The 16362-nt window shown below is 49.9% G+C and overlaps 1 protein-coding gene across 1 annotated transcript; it reads left to right on the top strand.

The window, feature by feature from the left end:
- Positions 1-333: 333 nt before the first annotated feature.
- On the top strand, positions 334-15482 carry LOC104497565 (ankyrin repeat and KH domain-containing protein 1-like). Its single transcript, XM_010140832.1, has 8 exons — positions 334-476; positions 3489-3638; positions 3936-5551; positions 10375-10554; positions 11630-11884; positions 13151-13326; positions 14402-14566; positions 15065-15482. Exons 2-8 carry the CDS (start codon positions 3532-3534, stop codon positions 15122-15124), a joined length of 2559 nt encoding a protein of 852 aa, XP_010139134.1. The 5' UTR covers positions 334-476; positions 3489-3531; the 3' UTR covers positions 15125-15482.
- The last annotated feature ends 880 nt before the right edge of the window (positions 15483-16362 follow it).

The following is a 16362-nucleotide window of genomic DNA, read 5'->3' as shown; positions in this document are numbered from 1 at the left end:
CTTAAAGGTCTCTTCAAATCAGATGGTTCTGTGACAGGTCATCAGGATGAGCCCAAGGGGCTGTGTGCCACCTAGTACAAACTCCTGTAAAGTAATCTGATGTCCTTGGTGCTTCTGCTATTACTTCATTCTTTGGAGTTTTACTCCACTCTTTGGAGGAAGGCTGCAGACTAAAAGGTATAAAACTACCTATGAAGTCCGCAACAGTTGTTCCAGGTAGAAAATAAGAATGAAAACAGTTTATGCTAGTAGCTTTAAGCTGTGGAAATGTTTGCTGTAATGCTGGCATTTTATTCTGTAATTTGTAATCAGCACATTTCTGTTCCCAGACTTGACGGTGAAGGTCATTCAAATCCTTTGTCAACTGCTTATAAGTCGGTTTCCCTGCCTCTGACCTCTCCAAATGTAAAGCTGAATCTGACTAGTCCAAAAAGAGGCCAGAAGAGAGAAGAAGGCTGGAAAGAAGTGGTTAGAAGGTAAAGACTTTGTTTAAAAACTATCTGTGAGCTTTTTAGCATGTAAATTATTCTCAAATATAGAATGTCCAACAAGCTTACTTAATTATTCAATCATATAATTAATTTCTAAAAAACCTGCCCCCCTTACTCTCGCAGATTTCAGTCCTAATTTGTAGTGACTCCTCACTAACTTGACATCAGTACAACACAAACATTTTATTTGGCACGAGGGTTTTCTTTAGCTGTGTAAAGGACGTGGGGGTGCGATAGGAGAGGCAGGTGGCGGTGAAAAGCCCCTGCAGCAGAGGGTCACTTCCCCGGAAGGCAAAAGCAGGATGGATGTTACAGCAGAGGAGAGGTGGATGAGCTCTTCAAGACCAAAATTCATTGGGCTTTGGGCGGACACCTTCATCGCTGATTCCATGGAAAATTTTGTCACCTGAAACTGAGTGCCAGGTAGCTTTCTATAAAGCAAACCTTCCTTTTGGAAATGTCCTGGGGTTTGTGATGTGGCCATTAACACCCCGGTATCTTCTCCGCCAGCTTTATGATGTTTACTGCTTGTCAGGAGAAATGATCACCTGGCTTTCCTTGTTTTGTTCCCTCTGTTGCAAAGGAATATAGCACCGACACACAAGTGTTGGATGCTTTGGATGCACTTCCAGTGCCCTCCTGCTTTTGTGTTCGGCAGTGGCAGTGACCACATGTGCTCCTTCTGGGGAATTTTAGGCTGTGTAATTGCGTGGAGGGATGTACCGCGTTCCCATTACTGGAAGCCACAGCCTTTCTTAATACAGGTTAACAGGGCAGTTTAATCTGAACATGTAAGCGCTTGACCCCTTAGAGAGGTGGTTCAGCCTCTGCCTTCTGTTGTGTTTGCAAACGGGGTTCTCCGCTGTGCCGTGGCCTTGCTGAGCATGTGGTTACAGACTGCTCACCTCCTGGTGAAAGCAATCAAGTGGCAGCTGACTTTCCGAGGACTGCACACAGACCCCGCCATTGACCCTGGAGCTGCTCCATCTCTCCTCCTGGGGCTCTTGAGTCTCACAGGCTCAACTCAACCGCTTGGTTGGGTATTATCTGCTTGTTTGCTGGAGATGGTAGGGTTCTAGGAATGGCATCCAAAACCCAACCTTTCCTTGCCCCTGAGGAACTGGGCCATAGAGAATGTGTCCATAAAGTGTTCTGCACTGGCGTTTCCCGTGCCCTGCCCGATTGAAGTACGTGTCCTGCCAAAGAGCTTTTTGGCGATACTAGGTGCATATGCACAATGCCTTGGAGCTGCATGCCCTCCTCTCCTAAAGCCTCTCCTGGCCTCAAGAATTCTTCTCCCCCTCCCCCTGGCTAGAAGGTATGTCTATCAAAGAGGTAACCAATGAAAACATCTCTTCTGCCCTTGACAGGCAAGTAGGCAGAGTTTTGAAAGACTCTCCCCCTAGCAACACTCTGCAGCCAACACCAATTGAGCAATTTCAGCTGCAGAGAGGAGGGCGCTGCTGTTCAGGAGCAAAAAGGTACTGTCTGAGCACTTCTCCAGGTAAAAACCATCGAGCTTGGTGGGTAGGGAGGGAAGCAGCTGTGGGTGATGGATGGGTGGGGGTATGGGCACTGGGGTGAGCTCTTCTGAAGGAGGAATGTCTCAGTGGGTGGTGACATGGGGTTCCTAGTGGGTGAGGTGGAAGCAGACCAAGATGCCATTAGGAGCCATGCTGAGTAATATGGGAGTGTCCTGAACTGGATACTCCCACAGGTGGTGATGGGAGCGCTGGTTTGGGAGGGAGTGATGGGGCTGTCTGTGTTAAAGAGAGGAGCCTTGGGGGTGGAGGGAGGAAGAAAGTCCAAAGTGTGAAACAGCTGGGAGGAGAGCTGGGTGCATGCTCTGAGGACCTGGTTTCTAGGGGTGGGAAGGGATGTAGCATGCTCTCCTGGCTGGGGAGGGGGGAAGAAAATACAACGTGGCATTTCCATGTCTTTAGATATGTTTAGAATAAAATGGGTTTCCTTTGAGTCCTATTATGTGAGAAACCTTCTGCTGAGGATGAAGTTACTGAAAGGTCTTCAAGACTGGAGCAGCTGGGTGCAGTTGGTAGCCTTTATAGGGGCTGGTGGTGAGAGGTGCCTGCGCTGTGATCACAATGGTTTCTGAAAAATCCTTTGAATCCCCTCTAACTCTTCAGCGTTGAACCATTGCTCATCACTGGAAAGCCTGAAAGCGGTGTATGGGCTTGAGAGGTCTAGCCTTTCAAGTCTGGGGCAGGGGTGGCCCAGAGAGTCCTTGACTGGGATCTGGATGCAAACACAGCTCGTGTTCAAAGACTTCACAGTACCGTATGCCTGCACTGACCCACCAATACCCTGCGAGGTGGAAAAATCCTCAATTGACTTATTCTGCTGAAGACACAGGTTCCAGTGTCGTGACCTAACAGTGAGGCTGCTTCTGGCAATCCATGCTGCCTTCACAGTGGCTTCCAACAGCTCTTTAAGTCACCAAACTGCACAGTCAAACAGTCTGTCATCCACTGTTGTGTCACCAGTAAACTTTCAGATCTCAAGGTCTGAGGGAGGTGGATACTAAAAAGGGTGTGAAATCCAGTGGTACTACTGAGCTGGTCACTGGGAAGACATTGGAAAACTTGCCATAAACTACTGCCATAAACAATGCAAGCAGCTAAGCCATGGGCTTCTGTAGTTGAAGCAGCACCATTTATGTACATTTGATAAGCTGAGGATTTGCCTCACTTTGAAGGCACGTGAAGTAAGAGCGAAAAATGTTTCTGAAGCAGTGCGAGGCAAATACATCTGTGTTACAACAGCCGCTTCTGGAGAATTCTCATCAGGTACTGAGGATGATGAGTAATCTGAGTGGGGGAGTTTGAGAGGCTCCAAAGGGTGAAGAAAACGTCAGCAGAAAACCCCTTGCTGCCCTGAAATGTAAGAATATTGCTTCAGCCACCTGCCAGACAGCAAGAGACTTGTGTATGCCTTTAAATCTTGAGACCATCTCACGAATTTGTGATCTTTGTGATACAGGTCGAAGAAGTTATCTGTCCCAGCTTCTGTTGTGTCTAGAATAATGGGAAGAGGTGGGTGCAACATCACAGCGATTCAAGATGTCACTGGTGCCCATATTGATGTTGATAAGCAAAAAGATAAGAATGGAGAGAGAATGATCACTATAAGGTACAGTATTGAGGAACTAAAGTCTTGAGTTCATCCACAATGCCATGTATTAAGTTTGCTTTTTAAGACGGGACATATTTAGCTTCTTGGTACTAGAAGAGAGCATGTGTTAGTGCTGCCAAGATATGCTGGAGGTCTCCTTCAAAGGTAATTCTTAAGATATGGAAAAGTCAAGAAATAACTTAATGGAGGAAACATGCAGTAGGCTTGCAGATCAGGATAAAACTGAGGCTACGGAATGTTGCACAAAGTGGGGTTTCCTTTTGCAAAAGCTAACTCTGTCTGTGTTTAATCTAGGGGTGGTACAGAGTCAACGCGATACGCAGTGCAGCTCATCAACGCCCTTATTCAAGATCCTGCCAAGGAACTGGAAGACTTGATTCCCAAAACTCACATAAGAACACCTGCTTCAAGCACCAAGTCAATCCATGCCAACTTTTCCTCTGGAGTCAGCCCTGCGACTGCCTCGAACAAGAATTCCTTTCCTCTCGGAGCACCGCCCCTCGTCACATCGCAGTCATCAACACTATCGACTTTCCAGCCTACTAACAAATTAAACAAGAATGTCCCAGCAAACGTGCGCTCATCTTTTCCGGTGTCTCTTCCTCTAGCTTACTCTCACCCTCATTTCGCCTTGCTGGCTGCCCAAACTATGCAACAGATCCGGCACCCTCGCTTACCTATGGCCCAGTTTGGAGGAACTTTTTCACCTTCACCGAACACTTGGGGACCATTCCCAGTGAGACCAGTTAACCCCGGCAGCACCAACAGCTCTCCAAAGCATAATAGCTCGAGTCGCGTAGGTAGTCAGAATGGGAATATTTTACAGACAGAGTCGCCCGGATTAGCTACTTCTAGTTGTCCCATTCCTGTCTCTTCTGTAGCTGCTTCCACCCAACCGCTGTGCGTAACCAGTAATCGGACTCCCTCTTCGGTCAGAAAGCAGCTGTTTGCCTGCGTTCCCAAGACGAGTGCTGCAGCCACAGCGATCTCAACTGTGACAAGCACCTGTAGCACTCTGCCTTCTGCTTCCTCCGCCCCCCCAAACAACGGGCAAGTGCCCACGGCATTTCTGCCGTCTAATGCTCCACAAACGCAGCATTCGACACTTAAAGCGGACTCTTTCTCAGCTGTCTCAGCACCCAAAGAGAAGGGGTCAGCACCAGACCAGCCCGCTGCAAATGCGTGTGCCCCGTCGTCGGTGGCAAATAGTTGCAGTGTGCCAGCTAGCAGCACCTCGGGAGTCACCGAAGCTCGTCCGCCAAGCAGCCCTGTACCGCTAAACAACGTCCAAGAGGAGATACTGCCAACCAGCGTGTCAGAGATCAATCCTTCCATGTCAATGCCCTTCTCATCCAGCTCAGAAAGTGCTCCTTTAAGCTTAGCATCTCCCAGGTCAGTTGTTGCAGATAATCAGGACAACAGTAACTTACCTCAAGTAGCTGTACCAGCACCTCGAGTTACTCACAGGATGCAGTCCAGAGGTTCTTTCTATTCAGTGGTACCAAATGCAAACCTCCATCAAGATCCTCAGTCTATTTTTGTTACGAGTCAAGTTCCTTTAACACCTTCTCAAGGTCCACCTGCTGCAGTGCAGCTCTCATCAGCCATGAACGTTATGAATGGTTCTCAGATGCACGTTAACCCAGCAAACAAATCGTTGCCTCCTACCTTTGGGCCAGCAACACTCTTCAATCACTTTAGTAGTCTTTTTGATAGCAGCCAGGTGCCAGCTAACCAAGGATGGGGAGACTGTCCACTCTCTACCCGAGCAGCCGCTGACCCGTCCTTCACTGTTCAGTCTACCTTTCTGAATAACTCTGTGCTCGGACACGTGGAAAATGTGCATCCCGACAACTCCAAGGCTCCTGGTTTCAGGCCACCTTCCCAACGGGTTTCAACTAGTCCTGTAGGTAAGTTGTTACGATGATGCCTGGACAGAATTCTTCGATCTTCTCAAAGTGATTGAGAAGTAACTTACCAATGACACTTGGAGAATGCTGATGTAATGAGGATGGCCTGTTTTTTCCAAATGCTCTTTAAAATGTAGAAGATTATGTTTTTTCCCCTTCAGCTTTTCTAGGGTGTTAGTGGTTGGGGTCATTGCAGACGTTACTTGTGCTCTGGAAGACACAGGAGTGCTTCCACCTGCTCGTAGAGTTCAATATAGCATCGATTTTTAGCTTTTGGGTTGGTATGGAACATAGGTTTGGGTGATACCAAACCTGAAACAGCAGAGCCAGGGCTTCGGACAGGTTCCAGCTGCAGGAGTGGCTTGCATGTGGTTGGTCAGTATTTTCCCTGAGACTCCAGCTTGACTCAGTGTAAACTCTCTGAACTTTTTGTCTCTTGGTACGGCTCTGGAATTTTAGTGAGCTTACCTTGTGCTACTGCATGGTGTGCTTTCTTAGGAGTTACTGTCCTCCTGTTAAGGTCTGCAGTTCAGGTGTGTCCGCATTTATTTGGAGTGGGGTGGGAACAGTCCCAGTGAGCTCCCTGACGTTGCTGTGCTCCGCCTTGAAGGAGTATCATCATCTCCGTGTTCAAACTGTGCTGCAGGCAACTGGCTGCACCCATTTGGCTGGAAGGGACCCACAAGAGTTCTAGTCTGTGCCACCCTTCTTTTCCTCTCCTTTTTTGCCATAATGGCTTTATAGTGCCCTGAAACTGGGTAGCTAGAGCCTTGCTCTGAAGTTGTGTTTACCTCTGCAGCGCGTTAGGTGTTTGGGCTAATGCTGCAGGGCTTGGGAGCTGGACTGGGACAAGTCAAGTAGTCTGACTCCAGCCTAAACGAGAAGGGGACATTTGGAAGGCATGGTGGTGAGGAAGGAAGACTTTCCGTATTCCCGTTCCTCTTGGCTGATTCACCAACGTGCAGGGCTCTGAAAACCAGGGTGCGTTTCTCTGGCTAGTGTTAACCGCAGAGTGGGGGTGTTTGCTCTGTCCACAGTTTTACTAGTTTGGTTTGGGCTGTGTAGCTCTGCAGAGAGAGGGAGTGCCTAGAGCTCTGGTGCCACATCCAGTCCCAGCGCAGTAAGCAGAACCAGGCGTAACTACGGCTGTGGCAGGTGAAGTAACTGGACCCTGTTGGCCAGGCCACTAACAGAAGACTGCTAGACCCTCCTCAGCAGACTGCAGGAACACCTTTTGTTGGCTTGAGCTTTTCCTTTGCAGTGGTCTAAACTGAGAGCTGGCCATTGCTGGAATAACCTCTGGGGAAGGAAGCTTATGTCGACAGGATCTGCTGATGTTTCTGCTGATCACATCCTTGCCATAGCAGCAAGTTCTGCTGTTCCCTTTGCTGAGGTCATCTGTTTGTCACAGGGGAAAAAATTCTTGGTCCTTTATGTATCGTTAAATGACTGTAAGTATTTAAAAGGTAGCATAATCTGTGTCTTCCCTGAGTTAGGAAGGTTAGGTGGATACTCAAGGAGAGCTCACATGGTTGACTTCGGGGAGAGAAGTGTGAAGTTCTTCTTAACTGAAGCACAAAAATATGTGGGCAGAACATGCTTATTCCGAGCTGGAATTGGATTAGGATATTGCGAAGGAATACTGCAAATAGGTAGAAGTGCCACTCAAACACTGCCTGGCAGGAGGTGACAGGTTAGGCCTCTCATGTCGTTCTATTTAATTCTTCTTTTGATTACCGTCATTTCAGAATATAAATTGTCTGTCACACAGGAAGAGAGGGAGGTTAGGGGAGCCTGGGGAGAAGGGGGTGTGTTGAAGGTGTGAGGAAAGGAGCAGGGACGGTAGGCTGAGGACCTCTCCAGTGCCTCCCCTTGGAGCGGAAGTGTGATCCTGTGGTCTGTCCACAGGCTCTGCCCAGGGGAACAGACCTCTCAGCTCAGCCTCTGAGGTGGGTTGAACTGGGGATCCCTTGGCTGTCCCCGTAGGGTTCAGTAGCAGGTGCCGTGAGGTTTCAAGAAGGAAGGAAAAGGGCTGGTCACTGCTGTCGTACACTTTCGGCCAGCAGTGCCATGGCCAAGGAGCAGTCTGGGCCATGCCTGGCAGTTCAGTGCACAGTTGTATGCTGAGAGGGAGCAGTGACAGCCACCAGAACCCCTCTGATCTCAGCTGTGACTGCACACCTGATGAGCAGAGGTTTGTCCTTGGTGCCTGCCTTACGCAGTTGGGCCTTTTCCACAAATCAGCGCCTCTTGGTGATCACCTCTAAGCTGATTTGTTGGAGATTTAATACCGCTTCATTGTGCACCGAATCAGCTATTTCTTAACATGTTGTCGCCCCAGGGTGGAGTCTGGGTACGCTGCTTTTCCAATGCGTGTGTAAGCTCAGTTGCAGCTGGAGTTGTCACTGATTCATCGGTTCCTTCAAGGCACAGGTACAGATGCAGATCTCCTCACCAGCCCTGGATCTGTCCGGCCTTTTGTCTCTGTCTTCAGACCTCTTGTCCCAGCAGCTTGCAGATGGAGGGCAGACTTAGCGCAACCATTTGGGGAGGCTGTGGAGAAGACCTGTTAGTTTCCTCTGTGTTTTAAAGGGTTTGAGACCTTGCTCTGACGGAATTAAAAGGTATCACAAACTTGAAATGCGCCCATTTAGGAAGCAGCACATGAGGATGAAGTTTCACAGAATGGCTGTGCTTCCTATTTTACGGGAAGCCACCAAGTGTTGCAGCTGTTTCCCTAAAGGTGGAGGAGCCCTTGCAATAACAAGTTTCTTGCAGAGGTGCCTGGAGGCTCTGATCAACAGAGCTTTGATCAGAGTTTGTGTGAGATTGATTCACCAGTCTTAAAAGCTCAGTTGTGCTTTCAGAGCATGACAAAGAGTTTGAATCCATGGTCCAAGTAACTGCAGAGTATGGTATTGCAGAAGGTTGTAGTACCTGATATTATTGGTAAGTACGTAAATAGGAAGCTCATCACTGGAATTCGGATTCTCTAAGTCATTGTTTGTAGCAGCCATTTTTAATGCAAAGGTTTTCTGAAATCCACTTTTATGAAAGGCAAGGTAATGATATAAAGTGTTCTTTGCAGCCCGAAAACTGACTGACTCTGCGCATCTCTGGCTGCAACGTGTCCTTCAATCTGCAGAAAACACACAGCAGCGCTGCAGCAGTTTTGGCTGTGCAGACATTCTCTTTGAAAGCTGAGTCCCCATCCTGCCGAGCCTTCAAAAGACAGGGCTGCGCGCCTCTCTTCTGCAGAAGAGCTGTTTTTGTCATAATCACTGCCTTGCTGTCTGTTCAGGAAACCAGAAATCCCCAGGGGTGGCGGCGGCAGCAGCAGCAGCTCCGTTTCCCTTCTGTGTGGGGCAGAGACTTGGGTCCTTCAGCAGTTTGTCAGCCAGCCGGAAATTTGGTTTGGATGTGTGCTGCACGCGGTCACCATAGGGGCCTTTTGACTCCTGCTGAGTCGACTTCCATGGATGGAGGGTTAGCGAGAGTGTCCCATCAGTGGCTCCATCGGTGGCAGATGCACAGGGAGGTCCCTCGGCTGCAGGTGCTGCCATCTGCTTACGGGCAGGCTCCATGCTGAGGCCAGCCTGTGGCTCCAGACAAACGCGGGGCAACGAAACAGCGCTCCTGGGCAGCCGGCACAGGCATCAGCATCTTCCCCACAGCCATGGAGTCCTGCACTTCGTGCCATGGCACAGCCCAGAAGATTGTCCTCCTCCGCTCGTTTTTCCTCATCTGAGCACCCCATGTTCTGGGGTGGCGGTGATTTGTTTCCCCTTGTCTGTAATGGAGACTTTTCTTTTTTCAACCTTAGTGGTAGGGCTAGTGAGAAAAATCCCTCCTTGGAACACAGTGAGTCATTCCTGTCTGTGTGAGCAGCTCTGATCTGGCACTTCTGGAAGCCACAGTCCATCAGGTTGACTTGGTTGACGATATTGGGGGGGAAAACACCAGACATGAAAGGCGCACCTCTAGCCTGTGCCCTAAGGGGTTGCCTGTCACCACTGCTGTTGCAGACTGCTGTGGTCGAAGAAGGTCCAACCTTCAACCTCGCTCCGCAGCGATAGAGGCTGGTCCTGGTTGTGGTCATTTTAAAAGACTTGAATGGTTTTGAAACTAGTCTTGTTTAATAGGCCCTTGAAACTAAACCCAACACTCAGGTGAACGTATGGTCATGCCCGTTTCTGCTTTCAGGTAATAACGTGTGAAAAGAGCTTTTACAACATTTTGGGAAAGTACTTAAAGGCTTTGGCTTTAAAAAAAAATTTAATTCCCCCTTGCTAATCATTTTTGTGGGACGTTGAACTTTCTCTCCATCTCTCACTCGTGCCTGGAGAAAGCAGCCCCCTCCCCGGTTGTGCTGTGCATTGTCAGCCCTGTTTCTCTGGACACAGCCTGCTCTGACCGGTCTATTGTGAACGTACTTCTGGGATGGCAAACCTGCAGCGAACCGCTTCCCTGGTGCCGGATTCCCCTGGGGCTTTCACAGAGCCCTGTATCCCTGTTTGGCTTGTAAGCAGAGATCTCTGCCACCCCCAGCCTTCCTCCTCTGCCCTCCCTGTGAAGATCACTTCCTTTCAGTGCCCAGAGGGATGGCTGGCTTGTTAAAACGTCAGGCCAAAACGCAGAGCGTGCAGAACTGGCTTCTCTCGGTTTCTAAGGCAGAATCCTGCACCTGTAAAACGAACTTACCATGTGCAGATACCCCCGAAGGTGATGAGGTGCTTTAACTATATTTGCAGCACTAGCTCTTTCTGGTGCTTTGAAGCAGGTTCCCAAAGAGAGATATTTAATCAAATTTATGTTTATTTCAGGCTTACCCTCTCTAGATCCATCCAACAGCTCTACAACTTCTTCTTCAGGTCCTTTGACAGGCTTTTCAGCAAACATACAAGGAGCACGGGTTTACCTTCAAGGGCCAGCGCCTGTTGGGACTCCCAGCTTTAACAGACAGCATTTTTCACCACATCCTTGGACAAGCGCAACAAATTCATGTAGGAACTTCATGGGTCTGTCTTAGTTAACTATAAATTCATAGCTGTTGTCTTTAGATTTGTAATTTGAGGGGAAATTACCCAGTGATGCACAAAATGCTTTCCAATTGCTTTTAGCAGCTGTGAGGGTGGCGCGCAAATCCCAAGCTGTTCTATTGCGTGTGTTTCCCATGTAAAATGCCGCTAGTTCTGGTAGCATGACTACAGGCATATTTGGGCAAAACAGTAAGTCATCGTAGGCTCTGAGAGGAGAGGACGTGGAGCGGTGGGGGAGTGGAGGTGATTAGACCAAGCTAGAGAGTCCCCTCTAAATACTGTGAGTGCAGTATTAGGTGAAAATGTCACGTTTGCCGTGGTTTGAAGTTTGTCTTTTTCTTAATTGGGATTCTGGAATTAATCATGTTATTTAAAATGGTCCAAAATCTGTAAGCACCATCTGAGTTAACAGTGGGTTTTCCTCCTAATGGGAAGAACATGGAAGTAGCTTTACAGAAAATACAGCTCTTTGATTCAGAATCTTAAATGAAGCGGCTTTTCATGTGACTGCATGCAACTTCATTGCCACTCTGAGCTTAAGACCCAAATCGTTTTAATGAGTGCTCAAAGGAAGTTGGGTTTCCCAAGTGACGCTGCTGAGGCTGGTGGGACTTGGGCTATTACGTTACACACGTGGCTTTGGGAAGCTCTAATTTCTCTTCTGCTGGAAGTGGTGGATACCAAAACCAGGCTGTTTAGATATTTATGGTATTTTGGCTGATGTTCTCACCTCTTCCTGAAACTCTTCCATGTTTCTTATTCTTTCTTGTAGTTAATTTACCTGTACTGCTATGTCATGAGAATATCACACGATTCTGATGGCTGAAAGCATTTGTGTTATAATATTGATTTTAGAGTTAAAATAAACTCTAGACAGAATTTCTGTGAAAGAGTTGAAGAGTGCTTGCCAAAAAAAGCCTGTAAAACATTTTTAGCATACGCTTTGAGACAGTGCTGGGAGGGGAATAGGGCGGGTGGCACTTATGCTCGCTGGCTTGTGTGCTTTATGTGTAATTAAGCAAGAGAAATATTCTTCCAGCAGGTGAATCTCCTATTCCATCAGTTTCCTCAGGATCATCTTCACCCCTTTCAGCTGCTTCTGCACCTTCTAACTTGGGCCAGCCAAAACCAGGTAATGCCAGTCAAGACCGGAAGGTGCCTCCTCCCATCGGGACCGAGAGGCTGGCGAGGATCCGCCAGGGAGGGTCGGTCACTCCCACGCCCTTGGGAACCAACTTCACAGCCCCCGTCGGTCATAGCGGCATCTGGTCCTTCGGCGTGAACAGTGTGTCTGGTAAGTCTCTTGGACAGCCTGGGGTGGCCTGGAGAGGCTTCTGGAAAGTGCTGCCTTGGAGAAGAAAGGTGGGGAGGCGGGGAAGAGGTTCCACAGTCTGTGATCAACTGTCACGTAGTACAACCGGTGTCAGTGGCGGGAGAGCGCACGTGGGTGAAAGCGCCGTGGTGGTTCTGTCCTGACGCAGGTGGTTCTCAGCCAGCCTGGATTATCTGCCAGCAAACACTCGTAAACCCTGAGAACAGTTCAGAAATTTCATGTGGAGGTTATCAAATGATAGAGGATTTAGGAAGTGAACAACTTGTATCTGCTAAGGGGGCCCGTTTCTGCCTCTGAGCCCTGGCCTCGGAGGGTCTCCGCCTCTGTCTGAATTTCCAGCTGGCTTCCCACTGGCACTGTAAACCGCTGGCTGTGGTGCACCGCTGGCTGTGGTGCAGCCGCCGCACCCGGGAACACGTCGCTGTGATGCTGATTCCCGCGTTCATCTGCCCGTCGCTCTGGAAGCGTGGGGGGTACCTTCTGTCCCCGACAGCCCCGGTTTCCAGAGAATGACTTTGAAACAGCCGAAGTTTTACGTTCGGTTTCCTGATTGTTTGGGGTTCTTGCGGAGGGGAGCAGCTGCAGCTTTGAGGTGTAGAGTGTTTCCGCTGGTAACTTCAAAGACAGATGTTTTGTAGCCGGTATTTGTTCCGTGTTTCAGTGGGGCGCTCCATATCGTGGGTACGTCATGTCTCAGCATTGCTGGGTGGTTTTCAGGAAAAGCCTGTGTGCGCTTACAGACAATGTGGGGGGTGGGTTTGGGTCATCGTGGCTCTGCTGTGGACACCTGAAACTGGCAGTTCGAGGCCAAACCTCCCTGGCCTCCCCAGTCCTTCTCTCCCTGTTTTTGCCCCTGTCATAAGCGTACCCTTCTTCTGTGTCGCTGCGGTGCACGAGTGGAGGTGGGGCTGGAGGGAAGGAAAGCACGTGTGGGTACAGCCAGCCCTGTGCAGGGCTGCCTGCTGCAGCTTCCCGGGAGAGGCCTTGGGAGGACCTGGGCTTGCTCCGTCTGTTTGGGGTTATTAGCCCGAGCACTGCAGGTATCTTCTCGCTTCATGCAGCCCAGGGAAGGTCTGCCTCTGCTCAGAGCAGAGCCCGGAGACACCTCTGCGGCTGCAGGTTTCCAGGTAGCCTTTGGATGCCTGTAGGTGTGTGCAGCTTACGAATTCCACTCCAGAGTGTCCTCAGTGAATTGTAATCAGACATTTTCAATCTCCTCCTTTCCAGAAGGCTTGTCGGGTTGGTCTCAACCTGTCGTGGGAAATCATCCAATGCATCAGCAGCTGTCGGAGCCAGGCACGTTTTCCCAGCATCAGCCAATGGAGAGAGATGATTCTGGAATAGTGGCTCCCTCAAATATTTTCCACCAACCTATGCCAAATAGTTTTGTGGATTTTTCTAAAGTAAGTTACCGGGGGGTTGGATTTAGGCTATAAAATGACCATGGACTCTTCTTTGTTTATCTCCTGCTCCACCTGTCTGTGTGTGTGCCTCTTCACCATTGTCTGCCGCACCTCATCCTGAACCTCCTTTCATCCCAGTACTGACTAGAGGAGCTGCCCGAGCCTGATGGCGCATTTATCAAACCCAGAGTTTGTAGACTGCAGGTGTTCCCTTGGCAAGTAGCTGAACAGCTCTTTTGCTCTTCAGATGCTCGGTCGCTCTGAACCATTTCATTTAATTGCTGGAGGCTGATTTAATGTTTGCTTAATGCTGTCAGTACAAATCCTGCCTGTAAGTCCTACGACTGTTCCTTAAGGAAGCGGCAGGGTGGAGAACCGCGTGTAAGTCCATGCCCTGTGTGTTAGTGCTGGAAAGAAGCTGGAGGCAGATGGGTGTAGCCAGGCCGTAGCCACCGCTGCTGGAATATCCAGGATGATGTGCTCAGCAGCAGACCTGCCCGCACCTCCTGAACTGCAGAGCAGCAGTGGTCAGACGCAGAGAAGAAAGCTGGGAATTGCAGAAGGGCTGCTCTGTAACTTGCTCTTTCTAAACCTGTAGAATATTTTAGGTGGCCATTAGTAACTGGCGGAAAATCTCCACGTCGGAGTCTTGCAGGCTTCAGCTGTTTATGGGCTTTGCTGAGGTGCAGCCTCTGGCCGCAGCCCCACAGGCCCCAAGGTGATCGGGTGCTGCGGAGGTGAGAGGAGGGAGCACTGACATTTCTGCGCAGCGGTTGTGTCTGGCTGCCTGAGGCCACCTGAAAGCGCTGTGCAGAGGCTCTGCATGTCGGCAAGGTGGGATTGCAGAGAAATGGGTAAACTGGCTTGAGCCTCAGCTCAGGAGAGCCGCCGGAGGCCACGCTCTGCCTGGGTGTGCCGCCACGCCGCAGTTCCTCATGGTGCTGAGCGATTTGCCAGCAGGGGAGTGGTGGGTATGGACACGACCTGTCTGGGTCATCTTGGCAAATGTGGTGCTAGGGTCTCCCTTCCCAACCGCTGCTGCCCTCCCCAATGAGGCTTTTTTTTGTTCCCTCAGGGCCTACCGATTTCCATGTACGGCGGCGCTCTGATACCCTCGCACCCTCAGCTCGCGGATGGCCCAGGGGGGCCCCTCTTCAATGGGCTCCATACTCCAGATCCTGCCTGGAATCCCATGATCAAAGTTGTCCAGAACTCCACAGAGTGTCCTGACGCTCAGCAGGTAGAGTGGCTGCCTTCCCCGCCTCACTGACCGGGGGTTTTCACGGTGGAGTGCTTTGCTCTGGTGTTCTTTATTTTATAGGTGACACTGTTTTCGTTTCTTTGATGCTGGAGTTACAGAATCACAGATTCATCTGGTTGGAAGAGACCTATTGAGATCCTTTGCATGACTTTTCCCCTACAGCATATGTGTGGGGGGGGTTATAAACAAATAAATAGGTGGCGCTCTCTGTACCCAACCTTTCAGGTAAAACTAAGCAGCATTTCCAGATGGCTCAGCCAAGTCCTCGCCTTTGCTGTGTGTGAGAGGGTTTGTATCCGTACTCAGCGCCTCGCAGGGGGTCGTTCAGACCTGGGCCGGAGCTGAGGAGGCTCCCAGCCTTTGGATAGTCTGTGTTCTAGGGCGAAGCCTAAGCTTGGCCTCTCGAGGTTAAACGCTCTGTTAAAGGAACCTTTATTTGTTTTCATAATAGACTTGTCTTTTTATTTCTTGCTGTAGATTTGGCCTGGCACCTGGGCACCTCACATTGGAAACATGCATCTCAAGTACGTCAACTGATTTAAGGGGGTCTGTCCTTCTTTAGCCTTGTTTGGGAATCTTTATGGTCTTGAAGATCCCTGGGGATTTTTTTCATGTGCCTCACTGAGCAGTTTTCCGTGGGCTGTCACAATGGAAGCTCGATTGCCCGCTGTGTAAGGACACGGGGATTTAACTGATTCTGTTCTCCAGTGAGTTTAGCCATCTTGACCTAAAAATCAGACAAAACTAGTGCGTTTGGCTGACTGCCACTGTATGCTACTGTACGTGGCAGAGGACTGGCTGGTGACACGATCCCAACCTTTTAGGGTGGGAAATACCTGTATGATTGTTCACGTACTCCCGAGGAACAGCTGGGTAAACTCCGTGTCGTGCAGTGGCTCTACTTTACGTAGCCTGTATCAATGTGAAACATTTACCGAATGCTCAATAAACAGCGAACAGTGTGTGTAGGTTGTGTGTGAGAATTCTGGAAGAGGCTGCACGTTGGTGGCGTGGGTAGCTGCTGCTGTGCCCAGTGATGCATCGCTCCAGGGTTGCGTGACTAGCAGGTGGCTGCGGTCAGGGTCTGGGGGCGGTTTTGGTCCACACTCATCTCTGTGATAGGACAGGTCTGTGATTCTGCCAGGTCCATCCCCCTGCCAGTTTTCAGCCCTTTGGGGTTTTGTGCAGACGTGGTTGTGCATTGGTTTTTCGTTCATTCTGGATTAGTCCTGCTGCTTCTAGCACTCTGTTTCCAGGGGGTTGTCTGAGAGATTGGGTTTTGTTCAGGGGCTGGAAGTAAGGGCCAAGTTGACAACATGGCACCTGACGGCATCGTGATTTGCAGAAGGAGAAGAGGCAGCTCGCAGGCAGGGGCAGGGCTGCTTCACCCTACTGGCGGGGAGCAGCTGCCTCACCGCGGGGTGAGGAAAGCAGAGAGCACTTCCTGCTGCAGAAAACCGCAGTCTGTCCAGTTCTCAGCTTCGTGCAAGCCCTTAAACTCAGTCCTGTTATGAGGAAGCTGCAGATGTTTTCCATCCACTCTCCACCCAGGCGCAGAAGCTCTCCCCTTTCTGCCCTGGGATGGTTCCTGCCTTTGCTCAGGGGCCACACAGTAACTCCACTGGAGTGTTCCTCAAGCAGGTGACTGCAGCTCACCTAGTAGTGTCCAATCTCTTGGACAGCTTTCAGTGGCCACTCGGAGCAGCCAGGGACTCTCCACCTTCTCCAGACAAATCCTTCTGTGCAGTAGCAGAGGGTCCCCAGGAAAAGCATGA

This window comes from Buceros rhinoceros, unplaced genomic scaffold (assembly GCF_000710305.1).
Source record: "Buceros rhinoceros silvestris isolate BGI_N320 unplaced genomic scaffold, ASM71030v1 scaffold35537, whole genome shotgun sequence".
In the NCBI taxonomy this organism is placed as follows: domain Eukaryota; kingdom Metazoa; phylum Chordata; class Aves; order Bucerotiformes; family Bucerotidae; genus Buceros; species Buceros rhinoceros.
This window is presented reverse-complemented; position numbering and strand designations above follow the sequence as displayed.